Source organism: Argentina anserina, chromosome 7, assembly GCF_933775445.1.
Source record: "Argentina anserina chromosome 7, drPotAnse1.1, whole genome shotgun sequence".
In the NCBI taxonomy this organism is placed as follows: domain Eukaryota; kingdom Viridiplantae; phylum Streptophyta; class Magnoliopsida; order Rosales; family Rosaceae; genus Argentina; species Argentina anserina.
In genome coordinates, this window is record NC_065878.1 from 14901436 (window position 1) to 14926300 (window position 24865).

Genomic DNA, 24865 nt, shown 5'->3' on the forward strand with positions numbered 1-24865 from the left:
CTTTTTTGCAAATGCATTAGTGTCATGTTGACACTGGTAGTATAGAGGATACGTGTGATTTTGTTTCGGACCAAAATCAGTCTTTCATTGGTCCATTCCCCCATTTCTTTGTGAAAGACACATTGAATGTGACAAATTAGAATCTATCAAGTCTCATAGGTCAACTTCAACGAGACCTACATGACAGAACTCAATGAAATATGGTGAATTTGGTACCATTTGAAAGGTCTATGTGTCTACTTTTCAGGGACACTAACCATTTGTTCATAGCTATCGTATTGAGTGAGTTATGATCGTTTTACCAAAGTATGAAAGTTATGTCCGAGAATTTGCAAGTCAATTAACTTCGACAAAGCACTGTGAATTGCTCTGGTCGAATTAGGTTGTGAGCTTTATGTCACTAGAAAGCCATGGGTGTCTACTTTCCAGAACAGTTTACGGTTCGCTGATACCTATTGTGACGAAGAAGTTATGGCTGTTTAAGTGAGTGAATGTCATTTTACCCGAGAATCTGATTTCATTGCAAACTCTTGTTTTGAGTTGTTATTTAATCTTGTTTCCTAAGATCTAAGTTTGGCTATGTATATAATGTATGATCTAAGGATATGTGGCAAGATTAATAATTAATCATTAGCCCAAGACTACTTTTGAAAAGCATATAATGAATGTTGTATACGTTGTTTTCTGTACTCCATAATTATGCCACTAATCAGGGGAAATTATTTCGTAGACTTCTCACTTCACATGATGCTATCAAATGTAGACGGTATGTTGTGCTCTTTTTCCCTTCGATCAAGATTTTGTTTTTACCTAAGAGGTTTTTATTTTGCTTGACAAGGTTTTTACCGAGGCAACGATGTGTGCACCATGCAACCTAGGCATGCGACACAAGGGGAAGTTTTTAGGGAAAATTATTATTCTACATTTGTGTGTGTCTTAGGCTTATTAGGTTTCATGTTAGAGATCGATTCACATCTCTGTAATAGATTATGACTCCGAGTTCTACGGAATTGTGGTTATGTAATGCCTATATATAGAATCCATTATTAATCAATTAAGGGTTACATTATGTTTTTTATGTTGTTATTATTCTTGTTCTTCCTCAAACACCACAAAAATTTTAGGCTTTTAGCCATCATAGTTGACTGAAATTATTAAAAGTAGACTCGGTATCAAGTCATTGTTTTATCAACCAACCAAACATGTGTTCATGCGGAATAAAATGAAGAATATCGAAAATAAGATTAAGATAAAGAAAATATAGTTTTATAATTGAATAAACAACTCAAATGCTAAAACTAAGTATTATGTGAATTTTCACTAACAATGGTAAAATTACACAAAATAACATCGTCCAGATTCGACAACATATTGCGACTTTTTAAATTACTGAAATTGCAGTCGGACGCCGTATATATACGAGCTGTACTTGTATTTATTTCCCCAGTACTACTTTATTGTTGCGTATCAGTTTCTTTTGTTTCTTCTACCGCCGGGTCGTTCACTTGTTGAGACAGCCACACGACGCGTGTCCCCCACTGTTGACTCCGTCCCACGGACCAAACACCGAAATGACCGAATAATCCAAACTCCCCCTCCCTTATTTTTTTCATTTTCTCCCACCAAAAAAAAAAAAAAAACCCACAACCCCTCCCCTCCGCAACAACCTCCTCTTTGTTCGAAAAACCTCAATGCCTCACAAGCTGTGATTTCTCCCCCTTCCTATTTTTATTATTCTCTCTCCCAAAATCAAATCCCAATTTCGTAAACCCTAGTTTTCTCAATTGTCCCAATTGTGGATTAGGGTATTTTTTGTTCTCTCTCCTTTTGTATTTGGTTTATGGAGCCGCCGCAGATTGAGACCTCGTCGCCGCCGTCCGTGGCGGCGAAGACGAAGTCCGGGAACTCCTACCAGATGCTGAACGGGCCGTCGCTGACGCACTCGGCCTGGTTCGAAATCCGCCTCTTCTACGTCCGGATCGCTCCCTGCGTCGTCGACAGCGTGCCGGACCACCTCACCCTCTGCAGCCTCCGCCGCGAGATCGGCGTTTCTCTCGAGATCAATGGCGCGAGGATCCCGAACTCGGAGACGGCGTCGCTGACGCTCCGCCGCGACCGCCTCGACAAGGAGTCGTCGGAGGTGACGTACGTGGCGACCGACAGCGTGAGGGTCACCGGCGGCGTGGAGTTCGAGGTTTATGAGAATGAGGACATGGTGCTGTGTGGGTCGCTGGAGAGAATGGAGGGGGTTTGGCTTAATGGGAATGTAGGGATGGAGAATGATTCCAAGACGGGTTGGAGTATGGATTGTTATATGGCGGCGTCGATTAATTCGGGTTCGTCGGCGTTTTTCCAGCCGAAGCTCGGGGTTTCGGCGCCGTCTATAGAGGTTTATATCGCAGGGTGCTGCTCCGGCGTGCCGGTGATATTGACGAAGACGATACAGGTGAGTCCCAGGCGGAAATGCCCGAGGCACGCCACGCTTGATGCGATTCCGGAGGAGGAGGAGGTTGGGAAGGAGCATAGTAAGAATGGGCTGATTCGGCAGCGAAAAGTGCAGGTATATGTTGTTTGCTGAAGTTTTTGTTTTGATTTTTGAGCGTTGGTTTTGATAATGAATGATGGTCACATTGTGGGAACTTGGCGCGGTGGTGGCAGTGTTTGAACTTTGAACATTGTGTGATCACGGAGGCATATCTTATGATGATTGTAGCTAGGAAATCTGTTGTCGAATACTTTTTTAATCTGTAGTTGAAGTTGAAATATACTTTTGGTTCAGACTATGGTAATTTGAGGCTCTACAGTGCTCCATGATTTCTGTGTCACTTGTTACATATACGAAGGCAAGAAATGTAGTGTCTGTTAATGAAGGGGTCATGTTATGAAGTGGAATATTAGTTTCATAGTGTAACCCCGCCCCCTGGAATAGGAAATTAGCTATTTGCTGTTGCGTATGAATACGTTTTTCAGTACTTGGTTTACTGACTATAACAAAATCTGCGCCTCTATCTCTGTTATGGAACCTGCTTTTCTCATAAAATACAATCCTGGTTCTAACGGAATGTTCAGCCCTGAAATGAATTTCGGCACTTTATGTTCTTTATCGTCCTAAAGTTGTTTGCCTCTTTTAGCTTACAGGTGCATAGATATAGCTCATTTATCTTCAATTTGCAGTGCTGTGACGGGGCGTGTGTTTTTGCTTTATGCTTTTCTAGTGTTTATGCTTTCTTAAATTCCAAGATTGTAGTATTACGTGATATTGGTCTCTGTATTAAGGAATTGGTCCAATATTTAGTGAAAATTATTTTCTGTTGTATTATAACTGACTTGGAGTCCTTGATTTGGCCTATGCAGATGACGGAATCCGAAATTGATGAGTATGAATCAGACGGGAAAATCGGACATGGTTTCTACTCTGATGAAATGTATACTGGTGAAGATGGTCAACTCACCTGGTTTAATGCTGGCGTCAGAGTTGGTGTTGGAATTGGCCTTGGGATGTGCCTTGGTATAGGGATTGGTGTTGGACTGCTCATGCGTTCCTATCAAGCGACTACCAGTAATTTCAGGAGAAGGTTTCTGTAGAGTGAGTCTTTTGAATGGGTGGTCGGTTATGGTTCACAAATTACAGGAAAAGGAAGTTGAGGGAAATGTAGTAATGAATGAAGTATTCGAAAGATCGTGGAATACGAAGTGAGGACGGCATGAATCTGTTGAGCGCGTGTTTTTGTAGATGGGGTGGAGGTGTGTACAGTTTTTCTGTTTGATAGTTTCATGTTTACGTAATGCTCTTAGAAAGGATGCCCAAGTTCGTCATTTCACAGTCAAACCTAGGGCTGCCGTTTACTGGACCGTGAATATGTTGTATCATATGAAATGAAACATAGAGATGGTCGTCATATGGATTTCCAGCTTCAGTTCTGGCTCAGTCTTCAGAGACACAAACATATAATAAGGTTTGGAGATCTTATGGAGCTGTAGGAAAATAGCAAGGCTCGCTTAGCTTCCGGCTTATGTGTATGAGGTTTGAGTTTGCTTTTGAGAAGATGTATCTATTATTTTTTTTTAAAAAATTATCTAGTAGAAGCTTGTGTTTTTCTTTTCTTTTCCTTTTTCTTAGTTTCTTTGGAGTTCACATAATGCTTGGTTTTGTAGATAGTTTCTTCACATGTAACGTTCTTTTGTCTCACTCCTAATAAAAGTAGTCTTGAGCAAGCAGTGAGCATGCTGTCGAAATAAGCTCACTGACTCGCACATTGTTCAAAGGGCAAACTTGTGTTTGTGCTTGTTTTCTTGCTGAGTATTTGTTCAAGAATCATGATCTAATCTACCCTCTAACAGCCAACCTACTCTAATCTTATTTATCCTGAAACTTTCTAGCTTGTAGTCAGTGGCATCCTCACATTTTATTTAAGTGATGAGATTAAATGAGTTCTACCCAGGTATTTATAGCCTATAAATTATAGGCATTTTCAGCTTTCACCATGGCTGTCTTCAATGGCAGTATGGCACCAATGTATAACGTCAGCAACAGAATATTGACATTGAAACTAGAATTTACAGAGTTATCAACGCGATATCTTAGACCTACATTTTCGTATAAACCAATTTCCGGCCAATTTTTGTCATTGCACTGAATCCACTTGGTATTTCCGGTCGGTTTCCCTATTACCGTATGATTGAACTCCGAACACCTGCGGCAGAAATATCCGCATATCCGTTTTACCTATAATTCAAAAGTTCCATACGACATTTCCAAGTGGGACTAAATTAAAAGAGAAAGGATACAAATGGAAATAACCAGAAAGACAGGGGTACGTGAAATTATGAAGAGCGCGAAATAGCCGAGCAGGGGGACTAGATCTCAGCCAGTAGTGAAGAATCGAACTCCCGAAGCTTTTCTACTCTCAAAAACCAAAATGGAAGCCCTCACTTTCCCTTAGCCCCCATAAATGATCAAAATTACAACCCCACCAGCCTAAACCCTAAACCGCCATGAGCAGCAGCGCCGGCATCGGATCCCCCGCCACAATGTCCCACCACCGCACCACCCAAACGACCCCTTCGCCGCCGCCGCTCCCCCTCGTCGTCACTCTCAACTGCATCGACGACTTCGCCATGGAGCAGGACTGCCTTTCCGGCGTCGCCGCCGTCGAGCACGTCCCCCTCAGCCGCCTGGCCGACGGCAGGATCGAGTCCGCCTCCGCCGTCCTCCTCCAGTCCCTCGCGTACCTCCCACGCGCCGCCCAGCGGAGGCTGCGTCCTTACCAGCTCATCCTCTGCCTCGGCTCCGCTGACCGCGCTACCGACTCCGCTCTCGCCGCCGACCTCGGGCTCCGGCTCGTCCACGTGGACGCCTCCCGCGCCGAGGAGATCGCCGATACTGTTATGGCGCTGTTTCTAGGGTTGCTGAGGCGGACGCACTTGCTCTCGCGCCAAACGCTTTCGGCTTCCGGATGGCTTGGCTCGGTTCAGCCGCTTTGCCGGGGGATGAGGCGGTGCCGGGGCTTGGTTCTGGGGATTATCGGTAGATCTGCGGCGGCGAGGTCTCTGGCTACTCGGAGCTTGGCCTTTAAGATTAGCGTGCTTTATTTTGATGTAGAGGTACTAATTTGATCTTATATACTTGTTTAAGTTTCGAATTAGCTTAGTATGTTGTGAAGTTTCGAAATGCTATGCTAGAGTGTGGATCAGTAATTTGAGCTTAGCGAATCAGGTGTGATGGTGATTGAATGATTGCTCTGATGCATTTTCTAGTTTTGAATTCCGTTTTGCATCTTGTGTTTTATGTTTTGTGTTGAAATGTACTGAATCAGGTGAATGGAAAAGTGAGTAGGTCTTATGGCTTTCCTTCTGCCGCTCGAAAGATGGATACTCTAAATGACTTGCTTGCTGCGAGTGACCTCATCTCGCTTCATTGTGCTCTGACAAATGAGACGGTTCAGATTCTCAATGCTGAATGTTTACAGCATGTAAAGCCTGGTATAGTTATCTTGCATCTTGGTCCCTGGAACTCTTGTTTGTTATGGTCTGTTTTATATCAGCATAGATTATTTATAGATCCTCTTGTGCAGGAGCTTTTCTTGTAAACACGGGTAGCAGTCAATTGTTGGATGATTGTTTTGTGAAACAGCTATTGATTGATGGAACTTTAGCTGGGTGTGCTTTAGATGGAGCTGAAGGGCCACAATGGATGGAATCATGGGTATGTTACTAGTTCATGGTTATGGGCTCTTTAATGTAGGTTGTGTCGATTTCTTTGCAAGTACTTGTAGTTGAGTGCTCAAATATGCTTTTGAAGGAATTATCTCCTGTTCCTTGTTTTGTTAAGAGGTCTGGACTTTCTAGTTAAAAAAAAACTCAAGGCAGGACTTTCTTACATAGCAAGTGAGTGTATTTGTTGTCTCGTCTCTGATCACATATTTTTCTTCTGCCAAAGGAGCAGAAGAGGAAACATATATATGTAGTCCTCTATATCCTTCACCAACTCTTTAAATCATGTATGCATGTTTGAACTTATTTATATTTCACCAATCCCTTGGCATTGCATGGTCATTACTCATTAGCCTTGCCCTGTTGCCTAACTCAGTAGTTATCAAAAATGATTCTTTTCATATTGTCATGTTGCCTGATTATTGGGTTTGGTTGTGCTGTTGACATATGACAACATGTGGGCATATGTCCATTGAAAATCGGTAGGGATGGAATAGAATACCTTTCTTGAATGTGTGAATGTGATTAGTAATATCTTTGTGTATAGTGACTGCCCATATCTGAATGATAGATGTGTTCAGTATCAAATTATGTACCAGGGTGTTCCTAAGATATATACTGTCATTGGTTACATTCAGGTAAAGGAGATGCCCAATGTATTGATACTTCCGCATAGTGCAGATTATAGTGAAGAAGTATGGCTAGAGATAAGGGAGAAAGCAATCTCCGTCTTGCAGACATTCTTCTTTGATGGGGTTGTTCCAACAAATGTTGTATCTGATGAGGATGAGGAAAGTGAAATAGGTGATGAAAATGAAAACTCGGATAAACTGGAGCAAGAAAATCCCTTACAGCTAGCCCTTGTTCAGCAACTAACTGAAGTTAGTCATGCAAGTCCAGAAAGCTCCCGGAATAAAGAAACCAATCAACCCAAGGAGTCTTCTAGCCAGCAAGGTTCGGGACTGTCTCAAAATTCAACTCGGTCTGATGGAAGACGCAGTAGATCAGGTAAGAAAGCCAAAAAGAGGCACACACATCAGAAATCCCAGAAGAAATCAGATGAAGCTTCATTAGAAAAAGAAAGCACCTTGCATCGGGAGGAAGACACGACTATGAGTGGCACGGATCAAGCCTTAAGTTCCAGTTCTCGGTTTGCTTCTCCCGAAGATTCAAGAAGTAGGAGAACACCTATAGAATCAATGCAAGAGTCACCTTCCGACCAGCTTTCAAGATCTAGGAAAAGGTTGAGCGGAAAGCCTGGTGAACTTTTAAAGGATGGCTATGTTGTAGCTCTATATGTTAGAGATGGCCCCGGTTTTCATGTTGCAAGGCAAAGAGTCAAAGGTGGTGGTTGGTTCCTGGATACCATGTCAAATGTAACAAAAAGAGATCCTGCTGCGCAGTTCCTCATTGTTATCAGAAGCAAGGTATGCGTGCAAGAACTTAGTTCTCTTCTTTCGGATTTAAACTGTTGATTTTTTCTTTCAAATTTTGGTAACTTAAGAGTGATTAGACATGTTCATTATAATTTGCTATTTGCTTTGGTGAAATTGAAGTATTGGTTCCTTTTTCAGGATACAATTGGATTACGATCTTTTGCTGCTGGTGGAAAGTTATTGCAGGTAATTTTTTGATCCGTGCATGGTTGAACTGGCCCCATTGTTTTATTGATTTCTTATTCTAGGATGTTTGACTGCTTTGTAATAACTGTGCATAAGCTGAACTGGAAGCTGGAACTGTAAATGTAAATGCCAATTCATGTTTGGAATTAATATATATGCTATGTTCACATTGCAGATAAATAGAAGAATGGAATTTGTATTTGCAAGTCACAGTTTTGATGTTTGGGAGAGTTGGATGTTGGAAGGTTCTCTGGACGAGTGTAGGCTGGTTAACTGTAGAAATCCACTGGTATGTATCTTTACTTTGGCATATGCCTCGTTCATTCACTGAATTTAGATAATAGATGCACCACAAGAGTAATAGTCTCCTGCCATCCCTAAAACTTTAGTTTTGTCAAATAAAGATCATGGCATGAAGTAATTCTCCAGCACTTTGTGCTTTTAAATATCTTGTGGGAGCAGAATTTAACTCCATGCTGAAGTTTGCATCTTAACTTGCAAAATTTGGGATGTCTTCTGTAGGGCAACTTTACAATAGTCTATTTTTAGTTGTTGCTTGTGCTTGGGATTGAACATTCTGCTATTATCAGTTGTTTAGATGATTTTAAGCTCATGATCTGTGTGATTTTTGTAAAATTTCACTATGTGCTGCCAACTTTTACCCTCACCATTTGGATTATGAACCTGTAGGCTGTATTGGATGTAAGCATCGAGATTCTGGCCACTGTAGGGGAAAATGATGGGGTAACACGCTGGCTTGATTAGACTGGAACATGAGAGTATCAGAAGCCTAAAATTCTTCTCGCGACCTATTTTTCTCTTGGAGGTTTGTATCGTTTTGAATCTGCTTGAAAAGCTGTAAAGTGTTTTTTTTTATTGCCTCCATTTCCTTTCCATGGTTTTATTGGTTTTTCTCATAATATTCGTGGTTGAAGTTGAGTTATGAGCCTCTGTATTTGTGTTATCTTACATGTGATTTCCCTTAATTCCTTCATGGAAGGATAGTTATGTAACACTGAACGAAAAGGAGGTTCCATTTAACTGTTAGTTATATCATGGATGGCTTCCTGTCAATAGTCGAGTGCGCCTGTCTGTTCCACTTTCAATTTTATTGGATCCTCTCCTTGGCTAATCTCTCATAAAACTTTTAATTTCGTCCATTTGTTTAAATTAACTCTATAGGATTCCAACACCAACTCTAGTACTCCTTCCGTTAAACCCTAAGAAGTGTGCCTCTTCTTCTGCATTCGTCAGAATCTGCCACCAACTGAAGACACTCTATTATCCTTTTGGGTCTAAGTTCATGCGCCTTGATGTCCAGAATCTTAATAGGTGATTCCATTGTCATTGGTTGCTAGTCTGGCTACCCTTTGGAAATTGTTTTGTTGATTGACATTACTTATTTTGATATTCCTATACTCGCTGAAGACGATATAGAAGGGAGCAGGTTCAATTGTCTTGGAAGGGAAGGCAAGAACCGAGGACAGTCGGTCAAATTAGAATAGAGCTAGCCGACAAGATCAATAGTAGAAGAAGGAAGGTTTCTCGTGATTTAACATCCTAAATTTAGGTTCTGTTTTTTTTGTTTGATTTAGAGAAACTCTCAAAGTTTGGAGGTTTGATTTAGAATTCAAGCTTGGGGTTTCAGTGTTTTAGAAATAAGATGTCGCTCTTCTGAGAGTAGAGCGATCGGTATAGTGGGATTTATGTGCTTTGTTTCTGATTTGTTGAGCCCATGTCACAGAAGAATAAACTGAGAAGAATGATCAATGATGTACAAACTACAAACCCAAGCATAACCAGCGAAAGGTGCAACACCTGTAATATAAGGTTTTTATTGGCAGTTTGCTTTGCTATTTTAGTTGGGTACATTATCATTTGTTGCTTTGTAACTACTTGTAAGAACAAACTTACGTGTGCTTAATTTGGGTCAGATGTTGGGTTGTGCCTACTATGCAGACTTCCGGGCTACTGCCCCTATTACTTTATCTTTCTCGGGCTGGTGTAAATTTGAGGTATACTCATTATCTCCAGTTCTCCACATCCTACAAATGTTGAACCTCTATCTTTTTAGGTTTCTTCTAATAAAATCTTGAGTCGATAAGAGGTTCTTGCCTCTCTTATCCCTCTATGTAATCTTTTTTTTTGGTCAATAAGAAGCTTTTCATAAAACGAAACCGACAAACAACAAACAATAAGAAAAGAAGGAAGAAATGAAAAAGCAATAAAACTACATACTATTGGAGAAACTAACAGAAACTCATGGAGGTCTATGGCCGTCCGTTTCTAGAATATCGCGAAGAGAGTTCGGGGGACGATTGGTCCACTCCGAAGAACACGCCTTCAGAATTGCAAGCTTTGCCGTGGCATCCGCAACCCGGTTAGCTTCTCTTGGGATCCAATTCCACAAAACCACATCAAACTTTGATAAGAGAGAGCCAATTCTCTTCAAAGTGGGAGCAATTTCCCAATTGGCAGTAAAAGAAGAGGAGAGAATTGGTCTGAACACCTCTGCACAGTCCCCTTCAATGATCACCTTTGAGAGGTTTAGGTGATTAGCAAATAGCAGTTCTTTAAGAGCCGCTTCAGCTTCAGCCTCTAGAGCCGAGTTGTGCCTGCCAAGAATGCTAGCTCCAGCCATAGATAACCCTTTGAAATTACGAGCAATAGCACCAACCCCACTATGCACCCTTCCCTTTTTCCAAGCTGCATCCACATTGACTTTAACAAACCCCGGTGGGGGAGGACTCCAATTTTTCCTTTCTTCGTTTCTTAGACCAGCTCTCCCTCTCACATGAGACTCTTCAGATCTTCTAGTGGCCTCAATCGAACCCGAGTCATCATCCAGATCCAAGGCTTTTTTAATGTTCTCTTTAGCCTCAGACCATTCATGGAAACTTCTTTGAATACTGTAGATTGTAGGAGAGGGATTGGGGAGAATTTTCTTCGAGACAGCTGAAATCTTTCCTTCCAAATTTCCCAAAGGTGAAAACAAACCAAAGCAAACACATCTAACCCATTCTTGGAGAGCGAGATAGAGCTTTTGTGAACTGCCAGAAGCCAATCATCCAAAGAATAGATGCTCCCTTTTCTCGGTGTATACCCTAGGGAACTACCAAACCAAACTAACTCCGTCCAAGGGCATAGAAGAAGGCAATGCTCCCTCTATGTAATCAAACAAGGAAAAAGAAGTGCCAAAGACCTTTTATTTCGAACAATAATACACTAAAAAAAAAAACAGACTCAGACATGATGACAAGGCTAGTTTTGATTACAGACTGCTTCCCCAATTACAAATATGAGCAACCGCCACACTCATATTTGTACTAGTGTTCAGGCCTATTCTTTGCAGCAATTAGTTTGCACGCAAGCTACATGCTATCTCAGACTACGTTGTGTGATGCGAACGTGGAGATCAAGCAAGTTGAAATAGAATGTGATTGCTTGTGATCAATTATATTCTTTTAGTGCATGTACATAGTGTTGGGTTAGAGTATATACCTTAATTGGTTGACACTTGACGTACGTACAGCAGCAGGTTCATATATATGTAATCAAATGGAATAATGGAAGAGACTTCAATAATCTCCGCTCTGGTTCCAATATGGAAAACTGAAGAAGTAAGAAGTTGATATATAGCTGATTTTCTTCAGGCAAAGACACTAATCACACTATTCGACTTATGGCTGAGGTTGTTGTTTCGTTGGTGATCGAAGGGCTCAAGCCGCTTGGAAACTTCCTGATTCAGCAAGCTAACTTTCTGACCGAAGTTGGCGATCAAGTTGAGCACAAAGCGAGCTACTGCTGATGCGGAGTTTCCTGAAAGATGCAGATGAAGGACAAGAAGTGGTACGTATGCTCAGTGTCAGATCCAAGATTCAATGCTTGGGTGGGCTTGAAATCGCAATGTCGATACTAAATAAAAAGTAAATTATGTATAAATTTTTTACATGTGGGAAAATTAAGAACTATCTCAAACTCCGTCTAATATATAGCGAACTAGAAAAATATTTTTTTTCAAACTAATAAAATAATTTCATTTTTTTTGTATTGAATAAGGCTACGAAATCTAGCATTAATAATTTACTATGACTTACAAAATTAGAGCTAGCCTTAAAAACTAAGGCTAGATCCTAAATGGTTTTAATTAGCCACAAAAGAGGGGGGAAGCCTATCACCCAAAAGAACTAAAAAAACAAAAGGGTGAAAGAAGGTGAGAACTTGGGGATTGAATTCACGTAGGCTTGAAGTTAGTAATCAGACTTAACCAAGCTGACCAAATCTTTAATTATCTGTTGATCACATATGCTAAGTTGCTAACAAATATATTTCCAACATCTTGGTTGGGCTTGAGCCCTACCAACCCTTAGGCTACATCCGCCCCAGCGTATGCTTTTGGGTTAATGTGGTTAGAGAAGCTGCTTATGATTTGAAGGATGTCATTGAATCTTTCGTTTTGAGCGTCATTCTCAAGAGGCGAGGAAGTATAAAGATTTTAATCGAGAGACGCTTGCATATGGAATAAAGGAGTTCATCATGTGTTAGCGTGAATCATGGGCGTGATTCAAGGAGTGAATCATGGGCGTGATTCAAGGAGTGAATCACGTGAGTAATTTTTGGTTGTTAGATCACATATAGAGCCAATATGTGTATGAATAAATAGAGCAATATATACAATTCAACTTGTATTAATTTAACTCATCGTTACAAGATTGCATCAGAAATTGAGAGCAATATTACTGCCAACAGTGCCAAGCTTTCGAACTGAGGCTGACATGCAAAGTTATGACATAAAGCAAAGGAAGGGGAGTGAAGGTGCCAGTTCTTTTGTGAGGCAAAGAGAAGGGGAGGGTAACCTACCCGCATGTCAGTGAGGATCATGATGTTGTTGGGTTAGGCGACGCCATAGAGATGTTAACCACGCGTTTGGTAGAAAAGGGAGGTTGCCGAATAGTTTCCATATGGGGTATGGGCGGTTTGGGGAAGACCACTCTTGCAAAGAAGATTTATAATCATGAGAAAGTCGAGCATTGCCGGAGTACAACACTTGCCATCATCTGTAGCAAATTTGGTGAGTCTGCAGACTAATTAATTATGTTGTGATAATTATCAAAATGCGACATTTGTATGAGTTTTGTGGGATTTTAAGCAATAGCCACACCAAAGGCCACTGCTCAACTTTTTCTGTGGTGTAACCGTACAATAATGAAAATCACAAATAATGCGTTTCAGAAGATGGAACAGTTGAGGCATTTATGTCTTCCTTGGCACCACACACTACTACAGGGGAAGCTGTCGTTGGCTACTGGCTACAGCTTGCAATTTGCAGACGTCAGTCGATGTTCAAGGTGAGAATATTGATTTTACTGCCCTTGTTGTATTATCCAATCTTAGAAAAATACACATCACAGTCAGCCTGTACAATAAGATGAAAAAACTGGGGATCTTGAGAAGCTTCACATTCACCATCTTCGTTCTCTATCTCTTCAAATGCATGATGATCTAGAGGATATACTATTAAGCTTTCGATTTTATAAACAAGCTGGCACTGAAGGCGTTCATCGAAGAGTTACCAAAAGACCTCCCTGTCCTTTCCAAACGTCATCTAGATGAAGCTGACTTATACTAATCTGAAGGGAAACCAGATAGAAATACTTGAGAAGCTGCCCCACTTGAGGTGCTATACCTCAATGATCGTGTTTTCTCCGGCCTTCCCTCAAATACACTGGTTTGCACAAGTGGAGGATTTCCCAATCTTGAATTTCTTTACCTCCGAGGGCTGCGGGAATTAGAAGAGTGGAGGGTGGATTAGGGAGCCATGCCTCGTCTCCGCAGATTGTACATTATGGAGTGCCGCAAACTGAGGGCAGTTCCAGATGGGCTTCAATATGTTTCTAATCTTATGGAGCTAACTTTCAAGTCGATGCACATTACATTTTGCAGAAAACTCGAGGAAGAGGGGGAGGATTTCCACAAAATCAAGCATGTACCGTCTCTTACTATAACAGGAACTAACTATTTATAAGATTGATAAAGAAGACGTGTAGGGAGGGAGCGAGCATGTGTACTTGGAGATGTCTCAAGCTATTGTGGGGGATTTGTGGGCTCTTGTGACTTGAGGAACTATGTTATGTCGTGATCGATTCATTGTCGTACAGTTTGATTAAGTTGACATTGTTTCATTTCCTTGATTCCTTCATATTCATTAATCTGATATATCATATATGCTTCTCTTACTGTACGTTCTGCTCAGTCCTAATATCTGATGGGCATGGTATTCTTTATTGCAGGGGAAGCTATGCAAGCTTTCGAGAATTGGCCCGGGAACAACTAAGAACTAATTAGTAATTTGCATTTCATTTATCGCTTTGTCCCGTTGTAACTACTTGTAATGACAAGCAGCATATTTGACATTGCTCATATTGTCTATATATGGGATCTCCTTACTGATCATAAATTACTACAAGATATAAGAGTTGCCAAAATTATTCCAATATTGATGCCATTCAGAGTTACATGCCTAATTAGCTATTTTGCATGGGAGATTAAGATGTGATATATCAATGTCTGAAAATTGAGAGGCTGTAGGTAAGATGTGATATATCAATGTCTGAAAACTGAGAGACTTACAGCCTCTGAATTCTGTCTTCAAGTTTGTGGACCTCACGCACTTAGTATCAAACGTCCATGCAAACTATATAGAGGGGCGGCTACTCTATCTGCCTATCTCTTATCTCATCATATATCAAATAGACTGGTTCATTCGTCTTTCATACTTTTCTGCTGGATGCCTGGATTCGAAAGCAAAAGAAGATTCGTATGTATCATTTTCGTCCAAGACATTAAACACACCAAAATCAGAACCAGAAAATGAAAAAAAGGAGAAAACTACAGGCAACGTAAAAGCTAGATCGAACTGATGGATAGCTAACAATGTAGTCTGTGACTGGTCAGGACTTATATGCAATGGTTAATAATTTTACACTTGCCAATTGCGACCACAAATGAACAAGCTAGCTTCCACTCTATTAGAATAGATTAAAGCTAATAAGCAATCCGCGATCCCTTTCGCTTGGAATGCAGAGTTGCAGACAATACAAGACCTAGCTTACATTTCGCTATCAGCCTCTAGCTAGCTGACAGATATGCAACTTTCACTTGTAATTCAGAGCAGACTAGTTTCTAGAATTTTCTGTACATAATGAGGGGCTGTGATCAAATATAAGATCAACCGATCGAGTTGTTTGAGACGTTTTATTTCACCCTCTATATTTTCATATTCGTAAGGATAACGCATTTACCGAGCTGTGTAATTTGTTGTACGTATATGATCTTGTTTTCGGTCAAGAAGAAAGAAAAAGAATGGAGGAAACAGAAGCAAATTAAACATCCTCAATTATTTCATTATTTGATCCGTCTTTACCTGCTAAAAGCCTGAAACTAATTAAAAGTAGTCATTCAAGTAATCATGGAATTAAAACCTAACTTTTAAGCTTTATATATATATATATAGGCCGCTTCAGGTGCAGACGTCCGCACCGTGCGGATTCGCCGATTCCGGCGACGGCAGGCCGCAACAGCGCGGCGGACCAGCACAGCCGCACTACCCACCTCCCGACGATCCCGTCTATGCCGGCTGGAGCTCCATCGGTGGCCCACGGCGGTTGAAACCTGCAAAAATCAAGTTTCTGGACAGATTCCGGCGATTTCGCGATTCCGGCCGCCGTGGGTCGCCGATGGAGCTCCGACCGGCACAGATGGGACCACCGGGAGGTGGGGAGTGCAGCTGTCGTGGTCCGCCTTGCCGTTGCAGCCTGCCTTTGCCGGAATCGGTGAATCCGTACCTTACGTAAGGTACATACGTCCGCACCTGAAAATTCTCCTATATATATATACGAGTCTGTATGTATAGCTTATAATGTACGGGTAGATGAATTATTACATGAATGTACGAGTCTGTATCGTATTTCCTTAGATTTTGTGTTCACATGTAGCCACTCATGCCTCATTGCCTCATCAAAAGTAAGTAAACCCCATTGATGCATGTTTGATACAGCAAATTATGCCAACCCCTAAAATGATACACATCATTACCTCTATATTCCAATTTCAACGATGACATCCGTATTTTTATATAAATGTTATAGGTTGAGAGTTGTCTCATTCTTCTCTCGTTTATTATTTGCTTTATGATGATATTGAAAATATTTTGGATGATGATATTGTCACGCTCAAATAAAGAAACGAAGTATGAATTGTACGTCATGCAACTGTGCGTGTGAACCACCAGTCCTAATGGTACCAGTTGAAGCGTCGACGGTAACTATGAGCCTATGAGGCCAAGATAAAACCCAAAGCTCCCTCAAAGCTCAAAGTTAAACAAAATTCAAAGAAAATTTTGGATAGTTAGGAGAAAACAAACCCGACAGAAAATTTAACTCGTCAAGTGTATTGCCTCTTGTCAACGACACATCTGACGTCGACCTCGACACGGCGGCATTCCGTCGTTGAAATCAAACCAAGCCCTGACCGGAGCGGAGGAGATCCACCGCAAATTTCACAGTGGCGGCATTCCAACTCGACGGCCATGATCCCTCGCCGCACAAAGACTGTGAAAACCCGCAGATGTACTTTTTTTTTTGGCGAATCCCGCAGATGTACTTTGACATTTGACTCACCCATGGGACCCTAAAAATTGACCACTGAATTAACCAACACATCCCACCACGCGCCGCCCATCTGCAACTATCTAATATATCATCAAGATCCGCCGGGGCCCACTACCTGCGACTGCCGCCGTCATCTTCCACCAGTGTCCTAGTTACGGATCAGAGTAAAAAGAGTTTCACTGTTCCAGTGGATGTCTGACTAATTCAGGGTTTCATGGTTTTCACCCCGATCGGTGAATAGTAAAGAGTTTTGGTTCCTTTCTGATTCTTCCGTACGGGGACCGGTGAGTTGTGATTGAATCGGAAAAAGGGTGAGTTGGTTTGGTCCTTTCTCTCACGTGGGTTGGGACCCTTGAGATTACGAATGAGTTGCATGCTTCATGCTTGCCTCCTGTATTTTTTTTACCTTTACTTGTGAAGAGTAATTTAGTAACTTTCTTTTTCGTTTGGGTGAAAGGTGGAATGGTTAATTAGGCAATAATGATCTAGCTGCTTTCATCCAAAGAATCTAATGATTAGGTTGTTATCATATCTTTACCATCATCTAATCATCTGTTTAGTGTAATCATACATGCATTAGGTTTGGGGTTCGGCTCGTTTAATTCTGGGTATACATACTTGGACATCTTTTTACAGATGTGGAAGTTGTTGGATCATTGGTGGGAAGTGTCTTTGCAAATAATGGTAGAATGACTAGACATTGCTTACATAGTACAAAAGGTTTTGATGTCCGAACAAGACATTTGCTTTTTAAGGAGGGTAAGATGTACAAATCCAAAATGAAGTTATATTATTTCACAACATAGGAGAATATATATATATATATATAGTCTATATACAGAGTGAACCTTCACTCTGAAATTACAGAGTGAAGTTCCAATTTTGACACACTTTTCGGTCAAATTTTTTCACCATAAGTGATTCAATATGGTATTCAAGATCATCTCTACAAAATTTCATCTAATTCAGACATCGTTAAGGTATTGAAATTAGATTAAATCAATTAATGAATTAAAACTGTTCAACGTGAACCGTTCATGTAAATCTCAATTTTGAAAGCTCAAACCATTGTCAAATTGAATGAAACTTTGTAGAGATGATCTTGAATACCATACTTAAATATTGAATCGCTTATAGTGAAAAAATTTGACCGAAAAGTGTGCCAAAATTTGAACTTCACTCTAAAATTTCAGAGTGAAACTTCACTCTGGATAGAGACTATATATATATATAATTATATATATATACTAGTATACATACTATGAAGAGATAATAGTAATACCCTATATTACTTCTTAATTTAGCTCGATAGTAAAACTTTTTACATATGTATAATACCGACCGTTGTAATATTCGGTATAAAGTGACATTTTTCTACCAACCAAAAGAGCCAAATGCCATAAAAAGATTAGGTGGGATTGTGGGATGGAAAATCCAGGCTGTGTTTCGTCCCGAGTTTGGTCTAAATTATGGGCTTAAATTCTTAAATAATATGACAAATGTGTTTGGTGATCAGTTTATTTTCTAAATTCACGAACTCTGATGCAACTTTTAAACAAATTATGAAAGCTGCAAAATAGAACTTTTAAAAATTGCGGCCGATTAAATCTGCGTTTGTAGATTTATCTAATCTCACCTCAGAACCAAACTGGGCCTAAATCTAACCAAAGAAAGAAACAACTACCTTCAGTTTTCCAACCCCAACTCCAAATCACATATTAAATAGTGAACATTTCCAGAAAAGTAAAAACATGGTTTCTTCCCTCTGTTTTAAGATTTACTGAAAGGTCTCTGCTTCTGAATTCTGAGGCTTTGAATTTCACATCAGTCCTTCAAAGGATTGTGTCTTTCTCAAATTAACTTTTCCAAAGAGTGAGCTGGACGCGCCAAATCTTCGCGTGGCATGCAAGCAGTTGGTTTTGTTTATACACAGCTGCTTGATGAACTGAGCTCCACTGCTTACACATTATACACTCTCAATTCTTCAACACGTTCCTGTAGAACCCCATAAAAGCTTTCTCTCTTTCTACTTCTTCTTCTTCCTCCTTCTCTCTCTAGCTTTCCATTTATTTTTCCTTTCCCCTCCATCATTTTCCTCTCCTTTCTTTCTCTTTCCTATTCTGCATTGCTTGTTTTGATTTGGATTTTTCTGGTATCTAGTGTGTCCAAATCCCCCACCCTCCTTTCTCTCTGATCCCATCCTTTTCACCAGAGCATTATTCGATTTCGTCTCCCCCTCTCTTTCCTTCTCTATCTAACTTTTTATTTTCTTTCCCTTCAACCCAAGTTGTGCTATTATCCCCTGTTTTCCCGAATTCTCTCAACTCTGCCTCTCTCATTTCTGGTCTTGCTCTGCTCTTCTCTGAGTGAAGGATTGCAAATGAAGGTTGGAATCTGGTTTCCCCACTTTAGGATTACTGAATATTCAATCTTTGTCACAATTTTTAACCAAGTTTTTCGCTTTCCTGGTTCTGATTCTTTAAGAGCTTTTTTGGGGTGTCATCCTTTTGTGTTTTTTTTATTGATTGGTTTTGCTTTCAAAATGCTTAATCGATGTTTTGTTGCCGGGTTTTGCTCAGAATCTTAGTTTAATCTTGTTGATGGGTCTCTATCTGGGAAGAGTCAAATTGGCAAATTCTGCTTTTGTTCTTACTCTTTATAAAATAATTTGATCAGATTTAGACTACTAGTGTACAGAATTGTTCTTGTTCCTTACAGTAATGGCTTAGTTGCTTGGATTCTGAATCAGATCTCTGTTTTTGTTGATCTGTACTTGCAGAAGGTTATTCTGAGGTTGGATTTGAATGATGATCACAAAGCCAAGCAGAAGGCATTGAAGACAATCTCTACTCTTTCAGGTACAAAATCTTATATTCATTTTATTGACGTGAAGAGAAAGAAGAAATGTTTACCTATTATAATTTGGATGGAAAGTAGTGGTTGGAAGATTTCACTGCTTTTGATTTAATGTGGATGGGGAAATGTTAAACAAAGAAGTCATCTTTTTATTCTTATTCATATATGGCAAATTGGTTAAACAACAAACAGAGAGATGAGGAAACAGAAAGAGTGAGAGATTTCTCTACAAGGCTCATTCTGTGTGATCTAAATGAGGGTAAGATGAGAACTACCTTATATTATGTAAAGCTGTGCATTTATAATCTGTGGATTTATGAGCTCTCGTAAATGAATATGAATGGAGCAATATGTGTTGCAAGTATACAACAAATACAATGAGATCACTTTTGAAACAGTCTGTGGTTTGGTTTGTGCAAGTTTCAGACTTTTAGTGCAGTTTGATATGGAGCAAGAATTCTCAGTTGATTGGTTTGATAATACAATGTGCAGGCATTGATTCCATCGCCATGGACATGAAGGAGAAGAAACTAACAGTGATCGGTTCGGTGGATCCGGTGAATGTGGTGAGCAAATTGCGCAAGTATTGGCCAACGACAGATATAATCTCAGTAGGTCCAGCAGTTGAGCCTAAGAAAGAGGAACCAAAGAAGGAAGAAGCAAAGAAAGAAGAAGGAAAGAAAGAAGGAGAGGAAGCGAAGAAAGAAGGGGAAGAGGCGAAAAAGGAGGAACCGAAGAAAGAGGAGGAGAAGAAAGAAGGAGGAGAGGAAGCGAAGAAAGAAGAGCCAAAGAAAGAGGAGGAGAAGAAGAAAGAGGCTCCTCCTCCAGATCCTGTCTCAGACCTTGTCAAGGATTACAGAGCTTACAACCCTCACATGACAACTTACTATTATGTGCAAAGCATGGAAGAGAATCCAAATGCTTGTGTTATTTGCTAAGCAAGCAAGAGCTCAATATGTTCCTCAGAATGAGGCACTCAAAAATCATCTTCCCAATGCCAATAGGTGGTCAGAACCCCAGACAGTAGGAGCTGTTCTACTCTGTATATAGAATGGTACTGCCTCACTGAAATGTTGAATTAAACATTAGTAATGTGTGTAGAGAAATAAACATGAATTCTAAATTTTGTTTTGATCTCATGGTGAGTGTACTTCACTGTCTTGTTAATTAGTATGGAGAAAAGGGTGGAAGTGTAAGCAACCACCCCACTCGACTATCAATATATAATATTATTAATGTATTGAGAAAACACTTGGTTTTTTCTTAATTTCTTTTAATCATAGATGTATATATTTTGGTTATTATGCATGAAATTTAGTTTTCCTAAGAGAATGAGAAGATTACAATGAGGCTAAGAGTGAGCAAGCCGGCAAGGTAATTGATTTTTTTTTCCAACTGTGGTAATTAAAGGAAGATGAAAGATTGAAAGATATATTACTCTTTTTTTTTGGGAAATACTGGATATATTACTCTTAACAAAGCAAGAGTAACTCTCCCTGATTCTGGGTTCAATAGTGGGTGACTGGGTGTGGGTCATGTGAGCTTCTCTTATTTGAATTTCAGGTGCTACTTTGTCTTCCTCTGGGACTTGTGCTTTAAATGAACTGAACTAGGGCTCATGGTCCTCATGTGGTTTTGTGGCTGTCATTGAGGTGTCTCTATTTTACAACGTAGGCTTCAGATTCATGGTCCCATATGGGTAAATAACTAGGTCATCTTTAGTAATCATCATCTTCTTCCTTTTCCTTATGTTTTTATTGTTTGATGTAAGGAGGGTAGCACTACCTTCAATTGGAAGGTATATGTTAGCTGATGGAACTTTCTGTTTGAAGAATCATGGTTTTTGATTGCTTACAGATCTTTTTCAAGCTTTACCAGCCACTTGTTTAGGTTGTTAGCTTATTCATTTTTAGAATCTCTTTTATCTTCTTCCAATTTCTAATTATTTGAGGTAATACAAGCTCCTCAAGTCCCATTCTGGCTTCTGTGATGGCAGATCATAAGTTATTGCTTCCATTTTATGCCAGAAAAAGCTGGCTTCCAATCAAGGGTAATTACTTAACCTAGCCTTGCATTGTTTATGATATGGCTTGTGTAATGCACATGATAACACCCTAGTATTTACTACATAAACCAACAATATAAATAGCAAGCATGTGATTAAGTATAATTTTATTGATTAAGTACCTGCAACACATGCACAGTTCATAGCAGTACAAATATTCTTCAAACAAATAATATATGAGAATACTTGGTGCAATTCAGAACATTCCCTGCTGTTTTTTGAAAGCAATGATCAAGATTCAAGACCATAAAAAAGCAAAAGCATTAGTTGCAATGGATCTGGTCTCAGTATTTCTTCTGTCAGCCATTTTCTTTGAGGCGCCTTTGTATGAATTAGTTTTAGAAGCTGAAGGCTTCAACCCAAAAAAACAGAATAAAGGGGTATCCATAAGTTCAAATATATAGACAGCTATTTCTATCCAAAATATATATATATATATATATATATATATATAGACTGCTATTTTAACTTTCAACACCTTTTTGTATGGTATAGAAAGCAAATTTACCAAGTATGGTAAATTCATGTAACAGCATAGTCAAAAACTGCAATTCTTTTGCATTTCGTGAAGAGTTCAAATCTAAAATGTTTGAACGCATCGTCTCATACTTGTGTTTTTCCATGTATCGCACCATTAGAATTCGCACGCTCTCGGTTATTGATTATGAACTGTTTTATTAAAAAAAATAAGGGTATTAACTGTGAGCGGTCTTATGCATTTGGGGAAGGCATTTCATCAACCTTTTGGGATCTAAGTTGGAGATCAGAAGCAGAGTGAAAGTAGTGAATCAAGCTTACTGAGATAATATATATTGTGGTGCACCGTACCAGGAAGATTCGAGTCCAAATTTCGTCATGTAAGCAATAATCCAGTGGACATTGTGGATATGCTAATTAATTACTAGTTATATAGTTATATATATCACAGCAGCAATACATAATATGACAACAACAAAGATTATCACATAGGCTGATATGTAATAGAATCACGTATACATTGGTTATCCATTCGTAATTCGACTTCAGACGTGTTATATCGTTAAATCAAAGAATTACCAGCATCTATGCTGCTTACATTTTTCATCATGCTCAGGCATCTCGATCAGCTCCCTCGAAAACTATCCTATTACTCTAGCCCAATCATTTCGAAGGCAAGTGAACCTTAAAGTTTACAAATCTGGACGTAAATATCATGGCATCTTCTTTTTCCAATATCAGACATAGGCTCAAAACAGAGCATGCAGTTATACATTGCACGCAACTGACGCAAGCTTCGCAGAAATCTAGTAAGAGCAAGGGGCAGGAAATTGTGCCAATCTTTGTGAAAAATTGCCAACCAATACTTATCCTTATCGCTTAAAAAGTTGGACACACAATCATATTTGTATGCAAATGTTTGTGAATTTTCCAGTGAAAATCATCCTTCCACTTGGACTGTCATTTCAGAACATACGTACAAACAATAATAAGTAGTACAATAATATAAGTCAGTTTCACTTTGAATGAAAATGGCCTAGTTGCAAGACCTGTGAGTCACTCATATGCATAATCTGCATCAAAAATAAATTTCCGTCGCCTTTAGGTACTACCTTGCTTCAGATCAGAGAAAAAACGTGGCTAGGGTCCTCTTCAGTGTAAGATTATGCGAATACAGTTTACATACAAGTTAACGTACGTTGGCTAACAATCGGCCGCTATATGATCTCTTAATCTTCTTTACCAATTGTTGATATTCTATAACTTGCTACGTCGACCAACTAATAAAGAAGATCAGATGGCATCCGTTGTTAATGATTTTGTTGTAAATCAATATTTAGGCTTTAACGAGATCATTATCGATGTTGGTAATCAGTATCTTTTCCTCCCATTTTGAGTTATTTGCGTGTAAAATTAGCTAGGATTAACTTGGCAAACCTCATTTTATTTCTCATAGTACAATATATACGTGTACATAAACATCAAACGAGAGGTCCTTCTCTTCACCACTTGGCCGATTAGTTGCTCATGCCCGTTTGATATATATGAATGCGGGACAACTGGGTGCGCAAGTGACATCTCCGTCTCCTTTTTCTGGCCAAGAAATCCATATGAATATATCCTTCTAATAATATTGCTTGTAGCTTGTTTCACGTATCTGCAGCCTGATAAATCTATTTTGTCTTGGTATTCTTTGACTTATAATTAATATACAATACTTGTCAAGTGATTAGGAGATTAGGAGAAGTATACATCCAGTCAATTGATCTTTAACTTGTACAAGATAACACCTGGATCGATTGAGAATCTAACAATTCTGACAAAAACAAGATTGATTTATGTAGTTGAGCTGCCACCATATCACACTGAAAATAATTGCACGAAGCTCGAATTGTATGGACGGCGAGAAAAATTAGACAACAGATAGATGACTATTTCGATCAGATTCGATATCTGTTGCATGGTATTGACAAATATAACAAAAGACGTGGCTGGTCTGTTACTTTAATAATGGCTTGTAAATAGTAATAAGTTGTAATCCCATCAATAGCTAGCTAGGTTTCTGTGACTGAGACACATGCATAAAGAAAGGGAGTCATTTTCAGAATATGGGAACCGATCGACTTGAACCCGAAGAAAGATCACCATTCACCTACATGAATTGGAATTGGAAATGGAAAAGTGACTTAAGATTTAACTCGCCATTTTGTAGCACTATGCCAACTTCACAGTTTCGATTCACCTTCGACAAAATTTTGGTGAAAATGGTAAACAATTGAATGGAACAATGATACATACCTACGCAATCAGTCATGTACGTACGTACACATTCCATATAGCTAGCTAGCCACAGCAAAGTAGTTTAATTGAAAGAAGATAAACAAATTATAATAGCTAGTGCTGTATATAGTAGTCACGTACATCCCCACTATTGACACATATATATATATATATATTGTATGATGGAATAGTGTTATGCGCCTAGTACATATATATATATATTGTATGATGGAATAGTGTTATGCGCCTAGTGCTGTATATAGTAGTCACGTACATCCCCACTATTGACACATATATATATATATATATTGTATGATGGAATAGTGTTATGCGCCTGACCTCCGAGAACCCAGGTCTTTTTTGTAGACGGCGTCTGATATCTTTAACTTAACAGCGGCAAAGGTAAGAATTAGGTCTATCATCCGCTTCTCCTCTTCGTTCTCTTCGTTTCAACACCGACAGTCTGACACCACCTCTGCCATCATCTCATGATCAGGCCGCCACCGGAGAGGCCCAGCAGTCGTCACCCACACCATCATCTTTCACGTTTTTTCTTCATCACAACCATATCAGAAACCAAGGCATGCAGTCCAAATCGGAATATGGACGAGACGCTGGAACCTTGAGCTTTGATCGCCGACCTGAAAATGAAGCTCCGACCACCTTCTTAACCTTTTTTTATT

General features: G+C 39.6%; 3 protein-coding genes and 1 pseudogene across 4 annotated transcripts; 3 read left to right on the forward strand and 1 right to left on the reverse strand.

The window, feature by feature from the left end:
* The first annotated feature begins 1639 nt into the window (after positions 1 to 1639).
* On the forward strand, positions 1640 to 8909 carry LOC126803989 (C-terminal binding protein AN-like). Its single transcript, XM_050531729.1, has 9 exons — positions 1640 to 2560; positions 3355 to 3575; positions 5007 to 5604; positions 5817 to 5982; positions 6075 to 6205; positions 6852 to 7640; positions 7788 to 7835; positions 8011 to 8124; positions 8526 to 8909. Exons 1-9 carry the CDS (start codon positions 1841 to 1843, stop codon positions 8598 to 8600), a joined length of 2862 nt encoding a protein of 953 aa, XP_050387686.1. The 5' UTR covers positions 1640 to 1840; the 3' UTR covers positions 8601 to 8909.
* A 1186-nt stretch (positions 8910 to 10095) lies between these two features.
* Positions 10096 to 10855, reverse strand: LOC126803642 (uncharacterized). Its single transcript, XM_050531414.1, has 2 exons — positions 10852 to 10855; positions 10096 to 10802 (listed from the first exon to the last, which is right to left on the reverse strand). The coding sequence occupies exons 1-2, from the start codon at positions 10853 to 10855 to the stop codon at positions 10096 to 10098; spliced, it is 711 nt and encodes a 236-aa protein (XP_050387371.1).
* A 662-nt stretch (positions 10856 to 11517) lies between these two features.
* Positions 11518 to 13860, forward strand: LOC126803643 (disease susceptibility protein LOV1-like; annotated as a pseudogene).
* A 4722-nt stretch (positions 13861 to 18582) lies between these two features.
* Positions 18583 to 20499, forward strand: LOC126803982 (heavy metal-associated isoprenylated plant protein 39). 2 transcript variants are annotated; one of them, XM_050531722.1, is made up of 3 exons: positions 18583 to 18890; positions 19284 to 19362; positions 19853 to 20499. In XM_050531722.1, the coding sequence occupies exons 1-3, from the start codon at positions 18885 to 18887 to the stop codon at positions 20296 to 20298; spliced, it is 531 nt and encodes a 176-aa protein (XP_050387679.1). In that variant the 5' UTR covers positions 18583 to 18884; the 3' UTR covers positions 20299 to 20499. The 2 variants fall into 2 exon arrangements, with proteins under 2 accessions (XP_050387679.1, XP_050387678.1); XM_050531721.1 differs by lacking the exons at positions 18583 to 18890; positions 19284 to 19362 and adding an exon at positions 19410 to 19619.
* Positions 20500 to 24865: the final 4366 nt, after the last annotated feature.

Coding starts and splice junctions, on each gene's coding strand:
- LOC126803989 (XM_050531729.1), top strand. CDS start 1,841: ATGGAGCCGCCGCAGATTGAGACCTCGTCGCCGCCGTCCGTGGCGGCG. Junction 3,576..5,006: donor ACCAGTAATTTCAGGAGAAG/GTTTCTGTAGAG, acceptor CATGAGCAGCAG/CGCCGGCATCGGATCCCCCG. Junction 5,605..5,816: donor TGCTTTATTTTGATGTAGAG/GTACTAATTTGA, acceptor GTACTGAATCAG/GTGAATGGAAAAGTGAGTAG.
- LOC126803982 (XM_050531721.1), top strand. CDS start 19,526: ATGGCAAATTGGTTAAACAACAAACAGAGAGATGAGGAAACAGAAAGA. Junction 19,620..19,852: donor TCTGTGTGATCTAAATGAGG/GTAAGATGAGAA, acceptor TACAATGTGCAG/GCATTGATTCCATCGCCATG.